Source organism: Megalops cyprinoides, chromosome 4 (genome assembly GCF_013368585.1).
Source record: "Megalops cyprinoides isolate fMegCyp1 chromosome 4, fMegCyp1.pri, whole genome shotgun sequence".
Lineage (NCBI taxonomy): Eukaryota > Metazoa > Chordata > Actinopteri > Elopiformes > Megalopidae > Megalops > Megalops cyprinoides.
In genome coordinates this window covers 7,122,501-7,148,134 of record NC_050586.1, presented here as the reverse complement: position 1 = coordinate 7,148,134, position 25,634 = coordinate 7,122,501, and the positions used below count along the sequence as shown (strand labels likewise).

General features: G+C 48.3%; 1 protein-coding gene across 1 annotated transcript in view; it reads right to left on the bottom strand.

Annotated features, from left to right (window-relative positions):
- cux2b (cut-like homeobox 2b) overlaps window positions 1-25,634 on the bottom strand; it is a 119,147-nt gene that overhangs the window by 14,907 nt on the left and 78,606 nt on the right. Inside the window, exons 4-8 of the mRNA XM_036526745.1 lie at window positions 12,809-12,887; window positions 1,242-1,382; window positions 995-1,130; window positions 519-595; window positions 372-438 (exon numbers count right to left, since the gene is read on the bottom strand). Coding sequence (XP_036382638.1) covers window positions 372-438; window positions 519-595; window positions 995-1,130; window positions 1,242-1,382; window positions 12,809-12,887 — 500 coding nt within the window. The remainder of the gene's footprint in view (window positions 1-371; window positions 439-518; window positions 596-994; window positions 1,131-1,241; window positions 1,383-12,808; window positions 12,888-25,634) is intronic.

Sequence of the window (25,634 nt, the reverse complement as noted above, 5' to 3'; positions counted from 1 at the left end):
CAGAACCAAACAAAGCGCTGTTTACTTTTTAAATATATATCGACAATTTTTCAGAGGGCTTCAGATTAATTTCAAGCATGAGCTGGATACATTACGTTCAAAGATCATGGCAAGTTAGAGTGTTTTCTGAAGCAATCTTTAAATGAGGCAATCCTTCTTAAGAGCTGTCAAGCTCCAGCAGCCAGCCGGTGACAGCTACTTGGATCAACCAGCAGGGGGCACTGCATGTGTAATGATTATGCTTCTAGTCAGGACGTGGCATGAGGAAGGGGGAAGATGCATTTCCTCGTAGTGTCCAGCAGGGGGCAGGAGCATGGAACTGGCAGGGACCTGTGGGCTTTGGGGGTGCAGCAGCGGGCACAGACTCTTACTTGGAGGCCATCTCCTCGTCGTATTTACACCGTAGCTCCAGCAGCTCCGTCTGGGTGGTGGTCAGGGCTGCAAGGGCAGAAGACAGCCAGGTTAAGTGACCTCTGACCTCTGAAGCTGGGGCAGATGGGATTTGTAGTATCTCTAACCTGAGTGAAGCACTCTGATCTTCTCTTCAGCTTCCCCAAGTCTTACAGCCAAGGTGGTCTCTGTCTCCTCAGTGTCCCTGAGTCGAAACACACAACATCATGCAGAGACAGTCAGTCAAACATGTTTGCACGTGCACACACACACAAACACATCCAGACACACACACACACACACACGCACACACACACACACACACACACACACACACACACACTACACAATACCTCACATCTACACCTGCACCTTAACTAACATTTTTTCATGTCCAAACTTTTACAGCTGTTAAGGGGAAAAATTCTCATTTGGTGCTAAAAAAAAACAAGTCTGAGCTGAGCTATGTGTTCAGATGGGCTAATGCCGGGGACACAGACTGGAAGATCAGTCTTCAGTCATGTGACCCCGCAGGTCAGCGCAGAGGGAAGCATGTACTGGGGACAGGGAGACAGACAGCAGTCTCTGTCTTTGGCTCAAATACCCCTCTCTCCGGCCATCGTGGTTGAGCTGGGGAGACACTGCGCCTCTGAGCGTATGTGTGCTGTTGGGGGGGGTCGCGCAGGGTTCCCGTGACGATGCCCCCCCTGCCACTCCGGCTGGCACTTCCTCCGTGTTGTCTGAAGGGAGAGAGAAGAAGGATGGAAGTGTTAAAGAACGCCCACAACTGTAGTTAACCTCCGACCCCTGGCCATTCCCCCCTCTCCCGCGGCGAGCGCCGGGGTCCTAACCTGGTTTGGCAAGACACTCCAGGTGTCTTCTCCAGTGCCTGCTAATCTCCACGACCAGGGGCCGACTGCCGGGATCTGAGCTGTGCAGCTGCTGAAGCCGCTCCTCCAGAGTGTGTGTGGCCTCTAACACGGGGGCTGGATCTGAGTGCAGACACACACACACACACACACACGTGCGCACACACACGAAAGAGAAAGGTGAGGAGGAGATGTGATTAAGAGGAGAATGTCGTGAGATTGAGTGGTTTCTGCTCTGCGGTTTCCTGTTAAATTAAAGGGACCATATAATGTGCTGGTTTAATCAGCTTTGCCCAATTTATCAGAACACACACGACACGCCTTTTCAATATGAATGGGATACACAGAGTACACAATGACCGTTGTTCTGTGTTATTAAGACTTAGAAGTTGGACACAGCTAAACACTTTTACTTTAATTTATGCTGTTTGTAATCTTACCATTTAAACAACTTATTTATTCCAGTCCTGTCAATAGGGCAGGATTTCAAAAGGATTTCTCTTGTGAAAACAGAGTTAGCAAATTATGTGTTAAGAATAACCATCAGAGGGGTTGCCAACCAATCACAGAACACATACTCATGAGTGATATAGGACAAAACCCGACAATCACAGAAGAAATATCCATAACAAATGTGCAGACCTTTTAAATCATAACCATAACGTCAGTGTTGTGAAGTCAGAATCACTCTCTGAGCCGGCGGAACTTTACACGGCGGTAATGCGTTCATCATCAATTTTCTCTCTTTTTACTTCCTGCCTTGAGACAGCGGACACGGCGTCGGGTCGGCCGTGGGAATACCCAGGACCAAACGAACAAAAACGCCTTCCCAAAGACCCGCACGCGCCCGTTACCCGACTCCTGGGCCCAGATTCCAAATATACATCTAGACAAACGCAACAAAGCGGAGGTGGGGGGGGAGTCTACTCCTGAGAAGTAAAAAAAAAAAGAAAACGGAGATTCTTTAGCACAACAGAGGAGCTGTTTTGCAATGCATGTGCAGCGTCGGGGAGCCCATGGGGCCAACTAGGAGGCTGTTTCTTTGCTAACAAGTCTCCTCTGTATCATTTGATCATTTAAATTATTATGCCAGGAATTCTCAAGGGGCGTCTCCACTCTCAACATCACAGGGCTGTTTTTAATCTTCCCCTTCCTTTTTTTTTTTTCTCTCCCCCTCCCGAAAAGTTCAACAGCTCTGAAAAGGAGCTGCTCTTCTTGTGTACCTGCCTGCTGTGCACCAAAGGAGGTGGCTTCCACCGCTAAAGCACAGAGCGGCCCTCTGGGGAGACATCTCACTGGGGGAGGCAGGTACAGACACACGCACATACGCGCGCGCGTGCACGCACACACACGAATGTACAAGCCCTTCAAAACTCCAAAAGAGGGAAGAAAATAGCTGTTTTACTCCACCAACTTCACCCTTATAAACTTTCATCTGGTGTCTTTGCCGTGGCACAGATTTTGATATTTTTCCTTGCTTGGTGTGGAGCTCTCTCTCTCTCTCCCTCTCTCTCCCTCTCATTTTTGCTCCCTCTATCTGTCTCTGTCTCTCTCTCTCTCTTCGGAGAACAGAATGACAGACATTTAAACTTCAGTACAGACTTTGGAGGAGCCTCACCTGAGAACATGGCTGCAAAACGCAATGAAACAGCATTTTTTTTTTCGAAGTGCCACAAAAAAATGGTTACTCTGCAGAATTGTGCGAGAAAATCCAGATATTAATACATGAGGGCCCAAGTGATAGGAGCATAGGGAAGCAAATTCATACAGCGGTTGGTTTGCAGTTCCCAGTCCCAACACACAGATTTATTTTCACAGATTACTAAAAGAAAATGAAAAAAAAACAACCCTTTTCCCTTTTGTCAGGATAACCATTTGTTGCATCACCTACACATAATGTTATTAGGCAGGAATGAAAAGCAGAGTTAATTAAGCATGTGACCATGCCCTCAGTCTGTGTGCCTCTTGGAGCTCACTGTTGCAACAGCGCAAGGGATATTGCATCAGTCACAGGGGACAGCACACAGGGAGATATGAGCTGCTCTTAAGCAAACAGGGTGGCTGTGACAGAAAAAAAACAAGATGCACCCCCCCACTTACCCCTCCACATCAAACCGATGCACAGAGGCCGAGGGGCGACTTCTTCAACACATTCTAATCAATGTGAGTGAGTCTCAGTCCCCAGCTGGGACGCACCTCAGCGACTATCACTACGGAGGTTTCCAACTCCGCGTGCTCTCTGGCCAGGCCGTGTGACAATGCGGCAGGCCAATCAAAAGCCCCCACCCCCTCCCCCACACACACACCCCCCCACACACACACCGCCACTCACCAGCGCAATTAAACGTTAAGGCCGGTTTTTAATTTTGGGCCCTCGTCTTAATTGCGGCTGATTGGACACGCGTTGCGGAGGTCGTAGGAAGGAGTGGGAGAGAGATGGCGAGCGGGTCAGACATGAAAGGGCAAATAATAAATCTCACACATTACTGAGCACGTCTCCACCTTCACAGAGAGTCACGGCGAAGAAGCCGCACAGGGCGGATGGCGGGGGGGGTGGGGGTGGGGGGGGATGTGGCCGCACAGGACCTCCACATGTGACCGTGGCATTATCACTAGTGCCGTACCCTTCACTGTGTAGGGCTGCAGCGTAGCACAGTGGTAAGGAGCAGGGCTCATAACCAAAAGGCTGCTGGTTCGATTTCTCACTGGGCCACTGCTGTACCCATGGACAAGGTACTTAACCCACAACTGCCTTAGTAAATATCCAGCTGTATAAACAGATAAAATCGTAACCTGCTGTAAGTAAGTCACTCTGAATAAGAGGGTCTGCTAAACAACAATAATGTAATGTACAGCACCACGGTTTAGCGACAGATGTAGAACAATAACATCAGGCCTTTTAACCTACACAGTTAAAGCCCTTAAATCCTTCTTTGTCTGTTACTTTGGGGTGCTGTTGCACTCTTGACACCGGCATTTGAAATGTCTGAATACTGCAGCAGTTTCTCTGTGTTCCACACGGCCCTAGTTACCGCGGCTCTGTGTGATTGACACAAGTTCAGGTGTGCTTTGACGTTTCCTTGTACGTGCTGTTGTTATTATATGTACTTTCGTGCCTTGGCTTAGAGCGGCTGCCAAATGACTACTTACTGACTGCTGAGCTACTTGCGTTAATCTCAGTAATCTACCAAACTCAATGAAAATGAGTGTGTAAGTGAAATAGTGACATAATACCATATAGTCACACTGGTAAAAAATGCCCAATCTGGAGGGATGTCAAAGACAGCCTAAATTCTTGCATGACATGTTCTCCTTGAGGAAGCATTGCTTTTTTCCCCCAAATCATTTTTTTTACTTCTTTTACTTTCTTGCAGTTCTTATTTGTATCTACCTGTTATTTTACCTTGGCATTTTGGTCACTGTTTTGTCACCGTCTTATGTACACTGTGTTATTACAGTGATCTTGCTGTCATTAATTCAACTTCTCATGAAGCTTTCTGAAACACAAAAAAAAATCATGAAAGGTGCTACACCAATTAAGCTCATTATGATAGTTACTCTGCTTCATCAGCAACGCCAGCTATTACAGTGGGAACGCGCAGTGCTGTGATTGTTGTTAACTTTATAATCATTTTCACGTGGTGTTATATCACATTACAACTCCTCCTGAAAGCCAGTGTCACCTGTGTGTCACATGTAGATGCGCCAGAAAATCAAATCAGTCACTGCTTCGGCACTTTTTTCCGCGTAGACGCGGCCACCGGGTGCGAGATCTGAAGGGCGACATTCAGCGCGGTTCTTTTCCTCGTCACGTCACGGAAATCGGGAACAGCGGTGCTGGAGTCAGTGCTGCCTTCTTTGACAGCAAAACCTGAAATTCTCTTGGTGTAAACTGATGCATGCCTAAATATCAGTGCCTGAATTGTCAAAAGCTTCAGCGTGACAGTAAGACTTAAACCCACACACCCAGCTGTGTACCACACTTAAATAGTGTGTTTCCTTATGCGCCGTGGCGTTTGATGTATGTCAGACGAACTCGGCAGATTCACCTGTCCATCGACCCCACGGTAATTACGACTGACAGCGAATTCCACGCAGGTAGCAGGGAGGGCGTATGTGGGTTTATACTGAAGAGTCCACATGTGAGCATCCACACGAGCCACGTCCTCGGCAGCTTGGACATGGTCCAGTGACCCCCCCTACACAGCCCCCCCTCCTGACCGCAACTCGGCACGCTCTCTGTCATCTCAGCAGAGCGCGACAGAGTGTCCCACCTCCATCCAATCGCTCACGGGAGAGAGAGGGAGAGGTGAAAACCCTCATCCTAGCCTGACCTTACCAGCTTCCCCACGACCTCCACCTTCCCATCACTCCTAATCCGCCCCACTCCCCCAGCCGGGGGGGGAGGAGGGGGGCGAAGCCCACCCGCAGCTTCTGAATTAGCGGTCAGGTCTCGGCCGAGACGCACGACTCACGGGCGTTCGGACGGGAGGCATGGTGGCCAGGATATTGTGGGGGGGGGTATGGTGTGATGGTGCAGGGGGCGGGGGGGGGACAGGGGTGGCGTGAGCCAAGTCGAGCAGGTGTGCTGGGCCGGTCTGTCTTCGCACTGTCAGCGATACGCCATCATTAGCTGGTCCCAGCACAGCAGGGTGCACCATTACGTCTCCCTGGGCCCTCTGTAATTATGCTCTGACATAATTAACCCAGCAAGCCCATTAGCCGAGCACTGGCTGAAAAAATTCCGCTATAATTATTTGTTGTGTGCATGCTAATGAGCCCAGCTGTGCTCCCATCGTACAACACGAACAAATTAATTTACAAGGCTGTGCTTCAAATTTTTTTTTTTTTTTTAAAAAACGGCCCTGCTATTCGCGGGGTCCTCAAGGTCCAAAAATCACCTCTGCTACTTGCGTCGTCCGCTGTCCTCCCTGCCACACGCTCTCTCTCTCTCACTGCCCAGCGCCCCACCCAGCTATCCCAGCATCCTGTGCTCCCTGCGCTCTAAACCCAATCACTCGGAGTGCTCAAGCTTTAGGAAGCGACGACTTTACCGCACCCCGCTGTTTAAAACACGACGATTTGGCAACCGTCCTGCGGTCACCTGAGCGAAACTGCACCGGAGGGATGTGGGCTCATTCCCAAAGTCTCGACCCCTGTCGCTCCCAGAGCAGCGCGTGGGCGGCACGCTATCGCCCCCTGCAGCGCACAAAAGAGCAAGAACAAGAGGCACAAAAGTGAAAGAAAGGACCGGAGCAACAGGCGAGCGGCTCTATGGTCTTGCAGTTGAGTGCAGACCTGCTTTTGGAGTGCCGCAGCTAACCTCTCCTTTTCTCCTGAGGCAAAAGGAAAAAAAAAAATGTCTGAAGGTCGCGGGCCTCAGACAGCTGCGTGGAGTCGTGATTGTCAAAGCAATCTCTCAGACAAACGCAGACATGTTTCCCGCATTCTTCAGGTCTTCGGCGTACAAACACATCACAAAAAAGGGTCTTTTCAATGTATACCGTCATTTGAACTTGGCTGATATACTGTAAGTGTTTTTTTTTTTCTCCTCCCTTTTTTTCTTTGAAGAAATCGGCAACAATAACGCTGTTTTTCAAGTAGACCTGTGAAAACATGTCAATCTTTCCTCATCCACACAAATGAAAGAACTCCTGCAGTTTATTATGAGCTTTTTCCATGACTGCACTTGACATTCAGAGGAATAATAGAACGCTTTCTATTCATCCTTATGCAGAGGACTGGAGGGAAAGGAGTCTGTATGCTAAAAGTGCCTTCTCGCACCGAAAGGCAAGGTCCTTCGCCAGACCTTTGTTTCTGTCCCACAGATTCCTCTCTGGCTTACACTGAGGGACGCTGACAAGATAACATCAATAACCATTATTCATTCAACAATGTTGAAAGGAACACTATTTGAAGGCCACACAAGCCAAGAAGACTCAAGAGGTGCTGTCACCTTAAAAAAAAAGAGGAGACGACAGACAAAAGGCACAAAGGGAAAAACAAGAAAACCAAAGTGTGAAGATTGACACATGAACTCGCACATGATCCCGCAGTAAGTAAAATGTGAAATTAGTCTTCCACAACTACAGCAGGAGACAAAACGCAGACAACAAGTTATGAAAAGTAACTAACTGCCTCAATCATACAGCCTTTGCTTCAGCCACAGATGCTTACAGCTTTCCCAGAGTCAAAGAATGCATTGTGGGTCTGCTGAAGGTGTTCTGGTTCTGGGGAAAAGAACATGCGTGCCCACACACACAACACACACACACACGCACACACAAAGTCTACCCACACACGCACATATACCACACACACACCACACACACACACACACACACACATACCACACACGCATGGCCACACACACACACATATGCATGTCCACACACACACACACACACACAGGGATGGCTGCTCCCTCTGGGGTCTCCTCCTCCACAGGGATCCATTGGAGAGCCCCGGCTCTTTTATGAACATAATGCATTATTAAATACCTCAAACATCTCCTGGGCCTCTGTTTATTACCGCTCTTATTAATCACTCGCGCATAATCTTGTCCCGGCAGAAAGAGCTTTCATTTTCCATCAATACCACCGTGCAGAAACGTGCATTAGCCTTCCTGATCCCTCCATTCTGATGGTGGGGCGCAAACCTCTCTTTATCATAAACCAACGAATCCCGTTTGGAGGACGGTGGATTCCTATTCTGTTATTTCCTAAATTTTTAAACGTGTTTTCCTCTTAACTGGAACATGTGCTTGGTGGACTGTTGAAGTTAAATCTGAATTTTCACATTCGCAGTTGTAATAATTTTCACGTTTGTGACTGCTTCCATTTCCTCTGGGAGACAAAGAGGACTTTCTACTGATTGCAGCCCTATGCGTTTTACCGGAAGCTACTTCACCGGGCCCACAATGCACCTGTAGCCAGACCAGCAGAGGCCTGCAGATATCTCCCTCAGCCCCTCCTCACAGTGGAAAAAAAAATCCCAACAGCAAAGTCACAATATGTACACGGTCACGCACTAACCCTCCACAGCAAGGCAATCCCACTTGCCACCACTAGGTAGTGCTGTTGCCCACGCATTCCTGCAGGTACGGCTCTACCGAGGTCTCATTATACGCAGCGCATGAAAACATTCAAACAGCCAGGCTCTGCACGGCTCTCCGCTTTCATGAAAAGCACCCGCTCCAGTCTCCGTGAGAGAGAGGGAGAGAGAGAGAGAGAGAGAGAGAGAGAGAGACGAGCAAGAGCTGCCTGGCGGTCCCAGAGGAGGAACTGAATAAAGAGAGAGGAGAAGTGGAGCAAACACCTGGAGCGGGTGTCTTCGGGCAGCGCCCCGGGCGACAGCGCTCCCTCCTCTCCAGGTGAGAGCAACAAACAGCGCCTTTCAAACGCGGCTCAGAGAGACTGACGCCCCTACAGGGGGTAAAGTCGGGAGAGAAGTAGCACTGTTCAGGAAAGTCAACCCGCCCCGTTAATATGGCTGCAGCCTTTTAAAACTCCAATACATTATTTATCTACAAAAGGCAAATAACATTCAATTAAAAAATGGTTTAGCAACAACATTTCTAACTGCAGTGTTGCTAGAGCATCTCCCCTACCAGGTGTGGAGTGATGGCAGTGAACTTGGGCTGATTCAGGTGTGGAGTAATGGCAGTGAGCTTGGGCTGATTCAGGTTATCTTTGATGCTATATCGAGTAGAAATGGGAGTGTTTGGAAAAAGTAGAGAACCGTTACTGTAAACGACTGGTTACTTGGGTGACAAGGTTAAAACTATGTAAGTTGTGCAAGTACTGATCTCTCATATGTCGATATATGATCTTTCACAGTGAGGGTGAGTGTGGCACTTCACGAAAAGCCCAAGAATGGGCCTAGCTACCACATGTCATCAGTGACTTGCCGATTTGAACCAATCATAGAGCTCTATGGAGAGCAACTTGTTTTGATTGGTTCGCATGACCCAGCAAGTCAAAGCTCCTCCAATGATGGGGGTCACAAGGCTTCACTCTGCCATGGCTAGTGGCTAGCACATGACTAACACATGTGCCAGTCCCACAGTAGTGAAAGACTCGGGAAGATGTTATCCAAGCCCAGTTACACATACTAGTCAGCCAAGGAACCACACCAAAAAGTGGCAGTGCCCAATGACACATACTTAATATCCAAGTGTAACATTCTTTGGTTTGTCAAACACGACTTCCCTACCTCGAAGATCTCACCCCGGGTGCCCGTCACCTCTTTCCCGAAGTCCGTTTGAGTTCTCAGAACCCCTACAGGGTCGGAACCACACCATCCCCCCACCCACCCACCCCGACAAATGCTAATTGCTTTTCTCTCTCTCCAGTGATTTTTTCTCCCCCCTCCCTCTATTACATCCCGCACATCTGTGCTACCGACATGAAACAAAGAGATTTACAGTGCTATTTTGTAATTACGCACAGTCGAACGAGCCGGAGCTTAATGTAACTGCTGAGTTAACAGTAAAAAACAAAAACATAACAAAAAAAAGAAGAGAGAGAGAAAGGAAGGCGCGATTGTGGAGCGGAGGATTTCTGTCGACATCAGCCGAAGGAGCAGAGGGGGAGATGGAGGGAAAGAGAGAGAGAGAGAGAGAGAGAGAGAGAGATTAGCGAGAAGAGCCAGGAGAATGGGCATCAGCAATTCCAGCTCCACTCTCTCAACTTCCCTCCTCAGCCTCCCTCTCTCTCTCTCTCTCTCTCAGACGAGCTTGTCATTTGTTGCTGACAATGTTTTGCTCTTCTTAAACATACCCGTTACATCACACACGGGCCGGCCAGCCCCTCCAACCGAAGCTGTGAGTGGCCGGGTCACGACTATTTCATATAAACCAGGGCAAACCAGGCAACTCGCACTTGCTCATGTGACACAAACACCGAGCACATCAATTCTAAATTTGGCTAAATTATACGTTTGCCGCGCAGGAGCTACAAGCGCTCGCATGCTGAATAAACCATAGCCACGCGAGGCACAATTTGCCTGGAAATTACACAGCTTGTTCAAGAGCCAACGACCTGCATCAGCCCCGAGGAGAGGAAACCCCCCTCTCAAACAGTCATCTGAAATCTGACAGACACTAAGTTGCCAGCACCACATATGTTACTGATAGCTGATACGGCATTGATCACCAATAGGTTAAGTATTGACCAGCCGCCGACCCCTCACCCCTATGGTAAGGCCATGTCCACAGTTCAGCAGCCACATTGACCTTTGAACCCGGTGATGGCAGCAGCAGCAGCAGTAGCCAATGGGGCGGTTGGGGGGGGAATGAGGCCTTTCCAATAAAATGAGACCTGGGGGGCTGGAGGGGGGATATAACCTCTTGCAATGAATAGTAATGACAGCATTAAGATTAACAAGCTTGGCATGTAAGAAATAATTGTGTCTGTCACCAGATTAAAAATACATGAAGGAAGCTGCGTGTTTGTTGCGAGAGCACTGGTGGAGATCACAGCGCTGGCGTCACAGACGAGGCAGTCTTTTTGTGGAGGGAGGGGGGGTTGTGACAGTGCGTTCACTGTCCTCCCCTGCACCTGGGCTGGTCAGTTCTGGCTGGAGCGACCTTAAACCGACCCAGGAGAGAAGCACTCCAAACTGGCTGTACAGTGGTCCGCCTACCTACCGGACCAGTGACCGGTGGAGTCCGTCTAAATTCAACAGCAGGGTTGAATAGACAAATAGCAGCAGGGAACAACGGACAAATAACCAAAAAAAAAAAACCAGCCACAATCACTGCCAGGACAGCAATTGGTCATCAACTGATGGGTCAAAGACTTGACTTATTTTTCCAGGTCTGGCCCTCACGACGGTGGGCAGACTTTTTACCCATAGGGGGAGCGTACTTTGAAGAGGATCATTTAAAAAAGAATATTCCAGCACACTTCAAGCTGAGCGAGACGGCACCTGTGTTGTGCAAGAAGAAGAGCAGAGGATTGTGGGAAAAAAAAACCTCACATCTGGAGGAGGCGGATGTGGGGCTGGTGGTAGGGGGGGGGTTAACCTTAATTCACTAGAGTGAGGACAGAGACCTTACAGGGAAGAGTGTCGCCCCCGCACCCCTCCCACTCTACCCCCAAACAGAGATGCTCAGCCCTGCTCAGGTCGTATGGTAATGCGTCTCAGTATGCTAATCTAGAGCCACCTGATTTAACCTGGGGGGCAATTCAATTAGCTTCTCTGCTATGAAATTAAACGTGTGGTGGAATTACACCTCCGGTTAGGATAATTAGAGTGAGTGTGCAGCTATCTGTGTGGACGGAATTATAAGAGAGTTGGTTGAGGTGAACGATAGGTCTCCTCCATAATTTCTTTTAATGCTCGAGCGTTACGTCTTAATTGACAGAGAGAGGAAACCGATCGGGGGCCGAGGGCCCATTACCCCTCCTCGTGCGCGAAAAACCCGAAATATTCCCCGTTTAACGTTTTCAGTGCAATAAACGGCGGTTTAATTTCTGCAACATTAGAGAGTGTTAACAGTCCGGTCATTTGCACCCTGCGCCTTGTCTTGCTTGCAGGTTGGGTGGAAATTTCAGGACTGAACAGTATGTGTGAGGTGCGTTTCTCACGAAACAGGAAGTCACGTGCCCGTGCTGAAACACTGTCCCCGGGAAACATCGAGGGCCTTGACTGAGCCCTCCATAAGCCCAGCTATGAGCCACTAAATCAACAGCAAATAAATCTTCAGAGGGAGACATTTCTTATCAAGGAAATGACTCCATTCAAGAAAGAAACGGTGCAAATTCAAGGAGGTGTGGGGGTGGGTGGTGGAGGGGGGGGCATAGAAGGAAAAACGGAGACCTTTAAAAGTCAGTTCTCTGTATCTCCGTCTCGGTGACACTTTGACTTTTACCTTCTATTCACCGGCTCTCTGTAAACAGCATTCTCGAGTCCTGTCATGAGCGTTCCTTCTGATCCGGAGAAGATTGGATTTCATTTTCCCAATCCTCTCCCGCGCCACGGCTTGAGGCAGCCCCCCTCCGACTGCCACGACAGCACCGGCGGCGCTAAAATGGGCCCAGCTCACCCGGGTTCATCAACTCCCGCGCACGTCGCTGAGAAGCGCCGCGGTTGGCTTTAATTGGGCCACTCAACAATCAGTCAATCCAAATCCCACGAGACTCCTCTGCGCACTGCAGCCATCTGTGGAACACCATCCTCCTTTTTGGGAGTCCCTCTGGCTCCTCAAATCTTAACTTTTTTGTCTCCCCATACCTGCTGGGGGTGGGGCAGCAGCGTAGCATAGTGGTAAGGAGCAGGGCTCCTCACCGAAAGGTTGCTGGTTCAATTCCCCACTGTTGCACTGTTGGTATACCCTTGGGCAAGATACTTAACCCAGAATTTCCTAAGAAAATATCCAGCTGTATAAATGGATAACATATAAAAGCTGTAACCTATGTAAGCCGCTCTGGATAAGAGAGTCTGGTAAATGACTATAACGTAATGTAATGTAATGCAATGCAGGAGGAGTCATTTAGATCATGTAGATGTCAAAGCATTAACCCTCTCCCCAAAGCTGGACTCACCTGGGGCTTCGATCAGCTGTTTGTAGACTCCGAGGAAAGCAGACTCCGCCTCCTTGCTTCTCTTGTTAAGCGCTACCACCTGGAAGAGAGGGAATGATGTCATTCAGGGTGGAGCACGTCAGCGGGGGCGGCGGCATCGCCAGTCACACCCGCACTCCAACACCAGCACCGAATGTTACCGCAGCAATAGCGCTGAGGACGGGTGGAAACTGTGTTTTCGGAACGGCGGCGATAGTGTGTCCGCGGTCGCCTTTCGTGAGACCTGGCCTGTTTTTTGGATCCGCGGGCAGGAGAGCGAGCCGGGTCCGGCCGCCCCCGCGCTCCGCAGGTGTCGCAAACCAATTAACAATTCATTAGGAGGGACAAAAGAAAGGGAATTAGCTGCCACCTGGCCCTGTCTGCGGGGGCACCTGCACTGCTGGCCACGAGGACACAAAAAGCACCGGGGCCCCAGGCTGCACCAAGAGCCGCAAGGCCGGACCGGAGAGCAGAGCCCCGGATCCTCTCCTGCACCCCCGGCCGTCCCGAGGGGAGCAGGCAACACCCCCCCCCACCCCCCCACCTCCACAGCTATAGCCCTCCACTTCTTCTACCCACAAGCTGCTGGGTCCGGGCCCTGGCAAAGCACAAAGCATTTGCTCCGTGCAAGATTGGCTAGTAGAACTGGAGTGTGTGTGAGTGTGTGCGTGTGCGTGTGTGTGTGTGTGTGCGTGTGTGTGTGTGTGTGTGTGTGTGTGTCTGTGTGTGTGTGTGCGTGCGTGTGTGTGGAAGCAGAGCTATTCTGCGGAAGTCTGGACGGGATTGGCAGGGTGAAGGAGCGTGTCGGAAGGTGATCTTTCACGGTTGCCCGCAGGTACGGTACATCCAGGTGGACTGGCTCGCTTACATTTCTCATGCAAAACTTAATTAGCACCATTTTTATACTACAGAAAAAATGTGTGTGTGTGGGAGTGTGTGTGTGTGTGTGGGGGGGGTGAGATGAGGGATGTGACATTTTTTAAGGACTTGCATATTAATGTCTGGATATTAGCTGTGAACCACTCAAACTCTTTTCTATGGAGCCATTGGGCCAGGTTCAGAGCTTCCACTGCTGCATAGACAGTTTATTAAACTTACAGTAACTTTGAGGTTATGAAGGCTTGTACGGAAGAACCTGGGTGATGTGGGAGTTGGGGAGGGTGGTTAGATCACAAAGCACATCCTATCCAATGAAAACAGTCTGAAAAGACTGAGTGAATCAGAGGGATAATATATGCTTTTTCTGTTTTTCTTTTCTGGTTAAAAAGAAAAACAGGAAACATAGATCCTCAGATATTGTGGCAACAAATTTCAATGCACTGTTCTTGGACTCCAGTTCCGGGTTTTCCATATTTCATCTGCAAAGGTGGATCTCACTGTGTAATAAATATTGGTGAGTAAAGTCCAGGCACATCGCCCTGGGTGCCTGAGGTGCCCTTCGTTAATTTGGCTTTTGATACGTTTGGGAGCAAAGGGAAGAAAATGACTGAAATCAGCAATTCTTGGTGCCAAAACCTTGTGGAAGCAATGGGAAAAAAAATGTATACGGTATAAATGAGTAACAGTTACGGAATTCCAAAAAAATAAAAAAATAAATAAATAATGTGCTTGACTTACTTGAAAGTGCTTGTACTCTCCCCAGAGGAGCTTAATGACAGCATCAAGTTCAGAGAAATATCATAAAGATCAAACAAATCCCTCCCATCACTCCTGCGCTAAGCTGCTGAACGGAGTTAATGTAAAATGGAAAGGCTATAGACGCGATCGATACAGACACGATAGTCTGCAGCTCTCAGCAGCCTGATAGCAACAGCATTGTTTCACCTGGTTTCCCCCCCCCCCCCCCATCCCCCCCAGTCCCACCCCCCCTTTAACGGTTTTTCCAAGGACTTTGTGATGCTTGGATTGCTGGGGTCAGTACACATACCATTGTGTGCAGAGGACAATTGTCTGTGTTATGAATGTATGTATCCTGAACACTGCATTAGGGAACCCATTCTGTTTCATCACAATTAAAATAATTGTGTGTGTGTGTGTGTGTGTGTGTGTGTGTACAAGCGTGCGTGTATGTGTGTGCGTGTGTGTGTGTGTACACGTGTGTTTCTCCCGATTCTTAATCATTCATCGCAGTTTCTTGAACAGCTCTCTTGAAAGATGTGGCCCCAAGAGAGACAGCTCTTTTGATGTGGAACAATTTTACATTGGGGGCGTAAAATTAGGAAAGCGTTTATTCAAGTGATCCAGACTGATCACCATTTCCCCACTGCTGGCTCCAGTGAGTGACGTGTAGACACGCCCTCTGAAAGAGTCACTTAACTAAGTCTCTAGGTGTTGATGCCAGACTATACAGAATGTATGCATTAATGCAAACTGTGGTGATTGCATGTATGTGTCTTACACATATCGGCCATTTGCACAGGCATTCAGTGTTAATGAGGAAGAAAGAAGGGTGCAGTAGTCTGCATTTTACAAATAATATCTGCAGCATCTATAGCTCAGCATTTTCTTTCAACATGGTCACACACATAGTACTGAATGGATTATTATGATTATGATGATGATGATTTTATTACTATTATTATTATTAATAATAATAATAATAATAATACACTTTTATTCACCCAGGAGGATTAATTGAGAACAATGTCTCATTTACAATGATGGCCAGACAAATAATGAAAATGAGCTGGGACAGGACAGTGTTAATATAATATGTGATAAAACAAAACAATATAAATGTGCAGGGTTATACAAGGTAAAAGGCAAACATTACAAATTGCATTTTCAAGTAGAAGTCAAGAAGGACTTTACATGACCACTAAAAATAGGTACAGACTTAAGTGAAGTGTTCCTGTACAAGATTCCTGTCCCTAGCAGAGTAGTGAAACGCGGAGAGTACTGCATTGGAATTGTCTTTGGGGAGGACAGTCTCAGGGATGTGGGGGATCTGAGATTATACTGGGAGTGTGATTGGTGTAGAAGCTCAGACAAGCAGGATGGAATAAAACCTGCGATTGTGGTATTGAATTAACGTGTATCAGTGTATCTACTTTGACATAATGCACACCAACAACAACAGCAGCAGCAAAAAAAAAAAATCAATACCAAAATTTCCAGAGATGATCAAAGTCCACACTTCCACCACATACCCCAGTGACAGCATCCGCTTTTCCTCACTACAGGAACGACACACCGCTCACAGCATCCACCACCCTCCCGGCTCCGAGCCGGTTGGATGCGGGCAGCTAGACAAGAAAATTTGAGAAACGAATGCAACAGGCTTCTTCTTTCTTTTTTTTTTGTAGACTGACACAGGGCTCCCCGGTCCTCCATCATCCCCTAACGAGAGAACAGAGATTACCTCCACAATCACACCATTAACCTGTCTGCGCCAGGCAGAGGAGACATCAATCACACGCCTGATGCCTTCGCATGTACCGCTTGGTATGCATATCCCCCCCCCCATACACATCCCCTTAGCCCGCCACCATCAAAGCACTCTGAGACGTCGTGCATAATGCGCCGGTCGAGGATCCGGCTTTATCTCATATCCCCCCGCCCCCCCTCACCCGACACCACCCCCCCCCCATGCAAATTGACTGAAACACCTATGATTACTTAAGGCCCTGCGAGAGAGATTATACAAAGAGCCTGCCTTGTTCATCTCGGAGACCGACAGACACCGTGGCGACAGTGCTGGTGGTGGTGGTGGTGTTGGGGACACTGCCTCTCACCCCCCCCCCCACCCCCCACACCCCAGCGATGAGTGGATTTCCCGCGAAATGTGAAGGGATGTAGGTGTAAGTGTGCGTTTACTACGCCACGGGATTTTAGTCAAAAACGACAGGTGGTAGAGAATCTACGACTCGGTCTTCCATGTTCTTTCCTGCCACTGATACGGGTGGATGCCCCTCATGCTCAGAACAGCTTACTGTATGTTCTCAGCAAATGCAATAAAACGGTGCACAAAATCCAAAAAGACTATAAAATACATTACAAGTGAAGGCCTTTAGCCTTCTGCTTGTGTTGACACAAATCCAAAATGATGGCTCCTTTCTGGTCAAAGAAAACCATTGTTGTATTCTCACTCTCATTTGCAGTGTAAATCTCCAAACAGGGAACGGGTACAGGTTGGTTCTGCCTCAGTGGAAAAGAAACACATAGGTTTTAGGTGCCTTATTTAATGTGAGTTTGTCCTATTGCAGCCTAGCCTGAATTTTGAAAATGGACAAAGATAAGACACAGGATAGTTGCTTTTGAGTTTAAGATGGCAGAGACATTTAGTGAATTGTGTGGTTCTGAATCCATTATTGGTGACTGCCAAGTTGTATTTTGCACGCTTGAGGTGGCAAAAAATCAATATGGCCACCGAAGTGATCAAAAAAAAAAAAAAAGAAACAATACCACCAAAGTTTATTTTTCCAGACAAGACTTTTAAAAGCCTCAAGATCAATGGGGGCACTGAGTACATTTATGCCAACTTGTATTTCTTCTGGCTGATGTAAAGAAAAAAAAATCTAATCATAAAATCTAAATAGCCACTAGCAAACTGGAAGTGCTCTTATGTCTGATACTTCTACCAAGGTAAAAATGCTTTTATGCCACCTCTGGTCAAATGACCCTGAGATGCTAAATTGATTTTTAATGCATGAAAAATAGAGAACCTGCAATGGTCAATCTTCAGAAAAAAAAAAACCTGAAATATTTCTTGGCCTCTGATTTTCAGTACTGAATCCGTTCTAACATAAAAATCACACAAGAAAATGAATCTATGACTGCAGCTAAACAAAATGGAAATTAACAGTCTTCACTTTTTCCCAATGAAAGTCAGTGATAGCTGAACAATGGCATAAGAAGGCATGACATCACCCTTTGACCCAGTAGAATAAAAATGAATCAGTTAAAATGATTATGTTCTCAGAGACTATATCCCACAATTTTTAGTGGCATGACTTCTGAAAACCTTTTTCACATGGTAAACATCAGCCAACAATCCACTCACTATCATCCGGTGGATTGCACATCTAAGGTTTAACCATTAAAAACAATCTCATATTAACTAACAACGCACACAGCCTGCTAAAGGACAATTTCACACATGCTTGTATCCGACTGAAAGACAAAGAGGACATTTTCTTTCTCTTTGGCATCTCACGCCATCCTACCAAGGTAAACTTGGTTATAATTTCCTCACTGAAGTAATGGCTGGAACAATTAGCCAGTTTGTATCAGCTTGAACCTGTATTTACAGAAAGGACATACTGTATATGTGTAACAAAGCGTTTTAGAACAATATACCACACAATGATACAAGCTTATGATCACTTAGAGTATATGCTCTTTTAATACACATATTTTTAGTTTAATATAATTTCATTTCATTTTGTACACAGACACCTATGGTGACAGTTTTACTTAACCTTTTACAGTTCAGCCCAAAAATAGACAACAAATAAAAAAAAAAAAACATTACTTCAAGATATCAATTATTTTACTGTACAAACAACTGCAATTATTTTTCTAGTCTTTACCTGTAGAAAACATTATTTTCATTCTGTGTGTTCTTTCATGGAAGAATTGTCAAAATCCATTAAATATCACAACTTGTTTTAATGACCCCAGGTTTTCGCTGCACGGCAGCAGAGATATTACAAGGGTTACTCAGTAGCTTTGCTTTAAAAAAGGATGAAAAAAAAATCAGGCTGCCCTTAGTCAACCTCACAACCTCCTAAATAATTCCTTACAGGAGATCAATCAATGCCGTAGTCTGCTGCTTCTGAGTGAATTGTACTGGGGAATACATAGTAAGACTACAGAGGCCGACACTTACAGGCACGTCTGGCTGATGAAGAATCTGAAGTGAAAATGACTTACTCACTTTCACTGAAGGCCTCTCTTCTTTTTTAAAACAGTGGTAAGATGTCAGAGTCCAGGATAGACATCACGAAATGACATATGAAAAAAACAAACATACCCTCACACCGGATCACGGAGTGGCAGCTGAATGAAACTACGGGTAAAAGTAACGTGTGGAAGCAGGTGCGATCTGACACAGGCTGACCCAATTTTCACCCCAGTATACATTCTGCTACAGAGGGGTTACATACAAAACAAAGCAATCCAGGTTCAATGTTTAATAACAACAGGCACAGGGGTGGCAAATGAGGTTTAGTTGTGCTACTATTTAGTTGGTTAATGCCAGTGAAATGAATGAGCTCCATATTTCAGGTCTGTCTACTCTAAAACTCAGAACCGCTCTGTAAAGCGGGGATCCAGGGCCTCGGGAGACTCCATCCTAATTTACAGCACTCTCCATGGATGGAGAAACCAGCTCATGGCAGCCTCCACCCTACCCAGGAACAGGCCAGCCTCCTGAACCTCATCTGCCACCTCTGGGCCTCGTCTCTCCAGCACGGCGATGTACGTGAACCTTAATTACAGTGCGCACGTGTGTGTGTGTGTGTGTGTGTGTGTGCACGTGCATGTGTGCATGTCTACGTGTGTGTGTGTGTGTGTGTGTGTGTTTGTATGTGTACATGTATGTGTATCTGTGGATGTGTGAACATGTGTGTGGTAGTATGTGTGCATGCGCGTGTGTACGTGTGCGTGTGTGTGTGTGCGTGTGTGTGTGTGTGTAAGCGCGTGTGCATATGTGCATGTATGTGTGTTAGCATGTGCGTGTGTGCGTGTGTACGTTTGTGTGTGTGTATCTATGCATGTGTGTGTGTGTGTGTTTATGCGTGCATGCGTTAAGTTAAAGCATCAAAAGAAACAGCAGCATCTCAACTGGAGAAAAGTGCGGTGAAAAGAAAAAGCATGAGACACACACGCATGCACACACACACACACACACAGACAGAGAGGGAGAGGTTCTCACAAAAGGCTGCAATTAGCAATTATGTAGTCATCAATTACAATTATCACAACTGGTGATTATGCAATTATCACTCTAAATCCTCAGTTTTTTTTTTCCCCCCATCCTGGGCTCACCAGTTTACCACCTCCTGTGATTTGGGTGGGTGAGAAGGAGGGCAGAGAGCAAAGCTGGGGGGTGCTGGTGTGTGTGTGTGTGTGTGTGATGGGGGGGGGGGGGTGCGGGGTGCAGGGACGGGGGTCGGCTCACAGCAGACAGGCGCAGAGACTGCTTTTAAATTGCCTGTCACCGTGTCGTGATGCAAAGGTCAGTGTACAATCAAGGGAATCCCCCCACACACACACACTCCGCACTGCTCCCCGGCTCCGTCCACCGCAGGTCCCTGGGAGGTGACAGTTAGTCACAACACCCACGACCGGCTTATGCGCTTTATTAAAACAACTTACGGAGGGAGGGAGTAGCAGCAAGGGGAACATGCGATCGTTCCTGTTCCTACAGCTCCAGCCGAGGGCAAGCCCACCTCCTCCATCCACACACATACACACACACACACATGCCCGTGCGCATGCTCACGCCTGTGCGCGGCCATGCTCTCCCACTGCATGCACTCTTAATCTCTTATTTTCCACGGATAAACCCCAGTCCTAATACAACACTGGTCAGACTTTATCTGGAGAAGTAAATCCGAAAGCGGTATTGACAGGCAATAACCTTCTGCGCCTATTTCTGTCACTCACAGAACCACATTCCTGCCCGTTTCACATGAACAAGTTTGACTTAAGAAGGAAAAAAAAACAGATGGTAAATGATGGATTGATGAAGAGTCTGTGGTGAACTAGCGAGGAGGATGGAGAGTCAGTGCCGAACTGCTGAAGAGTCAGTGATGAACTGCTGAAGAGGTCATTTTGAACTGTTATGGAGTCAGTGAAGAACAACTGGAGAGTAAGTTTTCAACTGGTTGTGAGTCAGTGATAAAATGGTGGAAACATAGGGGAGTCAGTGAGGAACTGGTGGTGAGTCAGTGATGAACTAGTAAAGAGTCAGTGATGAACTGTTATGGAGTCAGTGATGAGCTTGTTGAGAGTTAGTAATGCACAGGTGGAAAGTCAGTGTTGCTCTGGTGGAGAGTCAGTGGTGCTCTGGTGGAGTCAGTGATATATTGGTGAGGAGTCACTGATGCTCTGGTGGAGAGTCAGTGATTCTCGGTTGGAGAGTCAGTGATTCTTGGTTGGAAAGTCAGTGATGCTCTGTTGGAGAGTCAGTGATTCTCTGTTGAAGAACCAGTGATGAAGTGCTGGAGAGTCGGTGATGCACTGGTGGTGAGTCAGTGATGAACTGGTGAGGAGTCAGTGGCGATCTGGTGCAGAGAGAGGAGCACGCTCACGTCCCTCAGTCCCCAGCGTTTGGACGGGGATTTATTCGGGATGACACCCTGCGCTGGCTGCCGGCTGGCGTCTCAGAGGCCTGACTGAAATGAGCAGTCGGATTCCTGACACACATCCAGTCCCCGCGTCAATTCCAATCAGCACAGCCTGTCACTCATCCCCCGCCCGATTCAGAGCTCAGAGCGCCCGTCTGGCACCATCTCTCCTCCTCATTGTTCCACTGCTGCTCCCTGCCCTCTCTGTGTACCCTGCCCTCCCGTCGGGCCCACCACAGAGGCCGCAAATCGGACTGCCCCCGCCCCGACCCGGCTGCTGGCCAAACTCCACTCCACTGTTAACAGCTGCCTCCTTTCCACATCACGGTTCCAACACTGAGAACCCGACACAGAGGGGAATTTTACTGCACCAGATAACGGCTGTGGTGTTCAGGTCCAGCCTTCACTCTGAGTTCATCTTACTCCTTGCTTGTATAAGATTTCAAACACACCCTCAAAAAACGAATTTCAGTCAGAAGCTGATCAACCCACCATCACTGCACTTTCAGTGCCTCATACTTAAAGTAATGACACTCCTGGCGTTACTGATAACCGCCCTCTGAAATGTAAAAAAAAAAAAAAAAAAAAACACCACCTGCCACAGATAATCAAAGGTCGGAACACTGGTGTCATTAATGTAATATTAATGGGACGATAAGGACAGTACAGGCACTGGCGATGAGGAGAGTCTCGATAATGACACGCGCATAAAGAGCGGCAGACTTGTGGCTTATCTCCCGCAGATCCGGAGCGAGAGAAATTAATCCTGATGGGCACTGCGCTGTTAGCTCTCCGCGACATTATACTATTAGGAATTAAACTCAGATCAAAGGGCCGATACCCGTGCCCGACGCGCCACGGGACCCGGCCGGGGCCCGGCACCACCGATGCAGACCCGCGCCAGCCACCGCAGCGGGCAAAAGGTGCCGGCAAACCCGATCTCGACTTGCAAAACAAACCTCAGTCTGCCCTGCGCTCAAGGTCACCAGAAAGACAAAAGAGAGACAGGAAGAGAAAAACAAGCCAAAGAAAAGAAGATATCTGTCTTTTTTTTCCATTTTAAACCTTTGTAGTTAACAGAAGAAGGGGGTGGTGGGGGGCAGGGGTGCGTGGGGGGGGGGGGGGTATGTGTGTAAGCATGTGTGGGTTTTTTTTTTTCTTTTAAGAAAGGATTTTGAAGCGTTTGAAGTACTGAATGACCTCCAGGTCTGGATGAAGAAAACTTGCGTCTGTTAGTAGAGGGGAAAAAATAAGCTGTATGAGATATAAAAAAAAAAAAAGCCAATAGTTTTTTTTGTTAGAGAGGTATGGAGAGATGCAAGGCCTGATGGGCGAAACCGGGTGACCACAGAGAGAGCCCGATTCCCTCCGCGGCCGAACCGTCTCCCGGCGAACAAGCGGAGTCGGGTGGCAAATGGGGCGTGCATGCCAGGTTTGGCCCCGCCCACCGGCGGCGTGGCGGCAGGCCTGTCTCCTGCCGTACCCCGCGGGGGTTGCACCCCACTCTCCACACACCCCACGCCAGTCAAGGTGAGGAGACGCAGCTGTGTGTACCCGCGCATGGGGGGGGTGGGGGGGTGGCAGCGCCGTGATGGATGGCGCTCGTCCACCCAGGCCCTCCTCTCCCCGAGAGCTGGTGACTTTCCAGTGAGGCAATTATCATTGCGGAATGCGTAATGGCCTAATTAATTACGAGTGTCAGCGCGGCCTTTGTTTCGTTGTAGCGGGACGCTCCGTGCCAACTTTGCGTCCGTTTTCAAAAGAAAAAAAAAAACACTGACGAATGAGGGGAGGGATGGGAGATCCAGAGCGGGGCCGATGACAGGCGAGACGCATCGCACATGTCCCGGCCTCCTCGCGTGGAGCAAGGAAAACCAGGGAGCCGGGACACACTCAGACACGTCGCTGTTATCTGCTCCGAGAACACGCCCAACATCGCCCCCTCCCAACAACGCACTCACCATGTACAAATACCACCCCCATCCCTGGCAGTCCAGATTAAAAACCAAAGCAGCTATTAGCTGCTATGAGCAGCCTCGTTCTGTAAGAATGCTGTCAGCATAGTGGCTGAGCTCGGAGCACAGGCTGGGTAAATGTCTTTGCCTCGTTCGGTGCGGAAAGACTGCCAGGTGACGCTCTGAAAAATCAGCAGAACAGTACTACCTTACCACCTGAGAAAGAATGCCCACAGAACTATGGAATTGGAATTTCGTGAGCATTGGAATACACGCACGAGAGACCGTCGCACTTCCTTTGCACACGATTTTCTTGGCGTCCCTCTCCTCCTTTTCCTGGCGTGTTTAAAAATATTACATTCTGTCAGGTTTTCCTTTTTTTTGGTTGGGGAAAGAAAAAAAATTACAGAAAACAGACAATTACAAGAAGGGAGGGGAAAAAAAAAATCAAATAACTTCACAGAATCAGAAGTGGAAAATTGAGCGCGAATGATTGAGCCGAGGGGAGAGGCGGCAGACAGTTTTATTTTCATCCTCGGCTAAACACACCAGCCGATTTGAAAGAAACTTAATAAAACGGCAACCTTGAGAGGAATAATCGGGGGGCCCCGCACCTCTCCCCGCGGACCCCCCTCGACGGCAGGGTGCTCATCACAGAGCGGGAGACTCTAATAGGAGTCGGCTACGCAGTCGCAGGCGGCTCAATGCTCTTTGCAGCGGAGGAGTTTTTACATAATTAATGACTGTTGATGTTTCCAGGTAGTCGCCCCGGTGAACACACTGCAGACGCCACTGCCACAATCACGGTTCCCCTTTCGAGAACAACACCGGGCACAGACAGCTTACATTACCAACGCAAACAAGCCAATTTTCGAAACCCCCGTCTCCGGAAATTACGACGGAGCGGGCGTTCGGGGCAAACGGCTCAGTCAGTCATGAAAGAAAGCAAGGGAGAGGGGGCGAAAAAAAAGACAGCGTCTGTGGTGTAATCTGCCAAGGTTTTGAACCAAGTGTCACTCCTTCTGACAGCATACATAGGTTACAATTTTTACATGTTTTCCCATTTATACAGCTGGATATTTACTGAGGCAATGCTGGGTTAGGTACCTTGCCCAAGGGTAACAGTGTCCCAGTGGGGAAGTGAACTGGCAACCTTTCGGTTATGAGTCCTACTCCTTAACCACTATGCTACCTCGTGCTCCATGCTCTGCCCGTCACAGGCGGAGCGACACGGATCTAACAACGGTCAGAGGAGAGAGTGACACAGAGCGCCAGTTATAAATAGGAGCGTGTCTGACCCTTATTGGGCCTCGGCCCGGCCGGCGTTCAACCCGCCGTGAGGCTGTCCGGCTCTATATCGGGATGTCTTCAATTAAACATTTAAACGCGCCACCCAGGGAGGGCTATTTTTTACAGCCCTTCCCACCACTCATTATTAATTTGTAACAACCTTTAAGGCTTTTTGATTTCATACATATTTTACGGAGCGATATCATTCCCTTTCAGGGTTTTTGCTTGTAGAGCCCCTCGCCTGTCAATGATGGATCACCGTGTCTCTGTCAAGGTGTACAGTCATCCACTATAATTAGTTCAGGTACAAAAAAAAATAGGGGGGGCAAAAAGTAAGACAGAGGTGGGGGGGGGGGGAGTTACTGTACTTCAGAAAGTGACTTAAGCATTCAAAATATATCCAAGAGGGGCAGCATTTGGGCGAAAAGCGCAAAGCCTTTTAGGGAAGTTGTGAGATGACTGTTTGAAGCATCTCTGTGTATTTATGAGAGCTGAGTTTGTGGTAGTCCACTGGGAGTGTGTAAATCAGAGGCGTGGTGGTGGACCGGGCCCCTGCGGGGGGGTGGCGTTTGGCTGTGGAGGACATTCACAAGGCCCATAATTCTCACTCCGCGTGCGCAGGAGGGAGTCCGATCGGCCGGCCAACCCCTCTGCCCCGCCGCCTCCGATTTGGAATTTCTTCCGTGTTGGCTGGATGGCCGCCCAAAACGCCCGGCGCCTCGGTGCCAGTGTTGTCCTACAGCTGTAAAACAAATTCCCCGCGCCTGTTTAATTCAGAACTGATCGCCCCTTTGGCCCGGGAGTTTGACGCCACCGTGGTAATGACCAGCCTTTTCGACCTGACCCCATCTGTCGTGCAGTCCCGACCCCAAAGCCATGACCCTTGTTGTCAGAGGAATTACAGTGCATTAAATTACATTCTTTTAGTACACAAAGGCCTGACGCTGAGCAGAGACAGCAGGAATGAGCAGAAAAGGTCTGCCTTGACTACAGGCAAAAGCATGAAACATCTCCCAGACGTTCAACTTAAACTACCCATTTATGATAGCCATGACTACACACATTTGCACACCAAAATCATGAAGCAGCACGCGATCTGGGGAAAGGTCCACGGGTTGGCTGGTCAGTCTGGAAGGCTAGCTATGGCTAACCCAACCCTAACTCTACCTCTCCCTCTACCCCAGGAATGCAATAACAGGCTAACTACACCTGGGGGTCAGAACCAAACCGGGTGATCTCGCAAAAGGGAAAAAAGCCCTGTGGCAACAG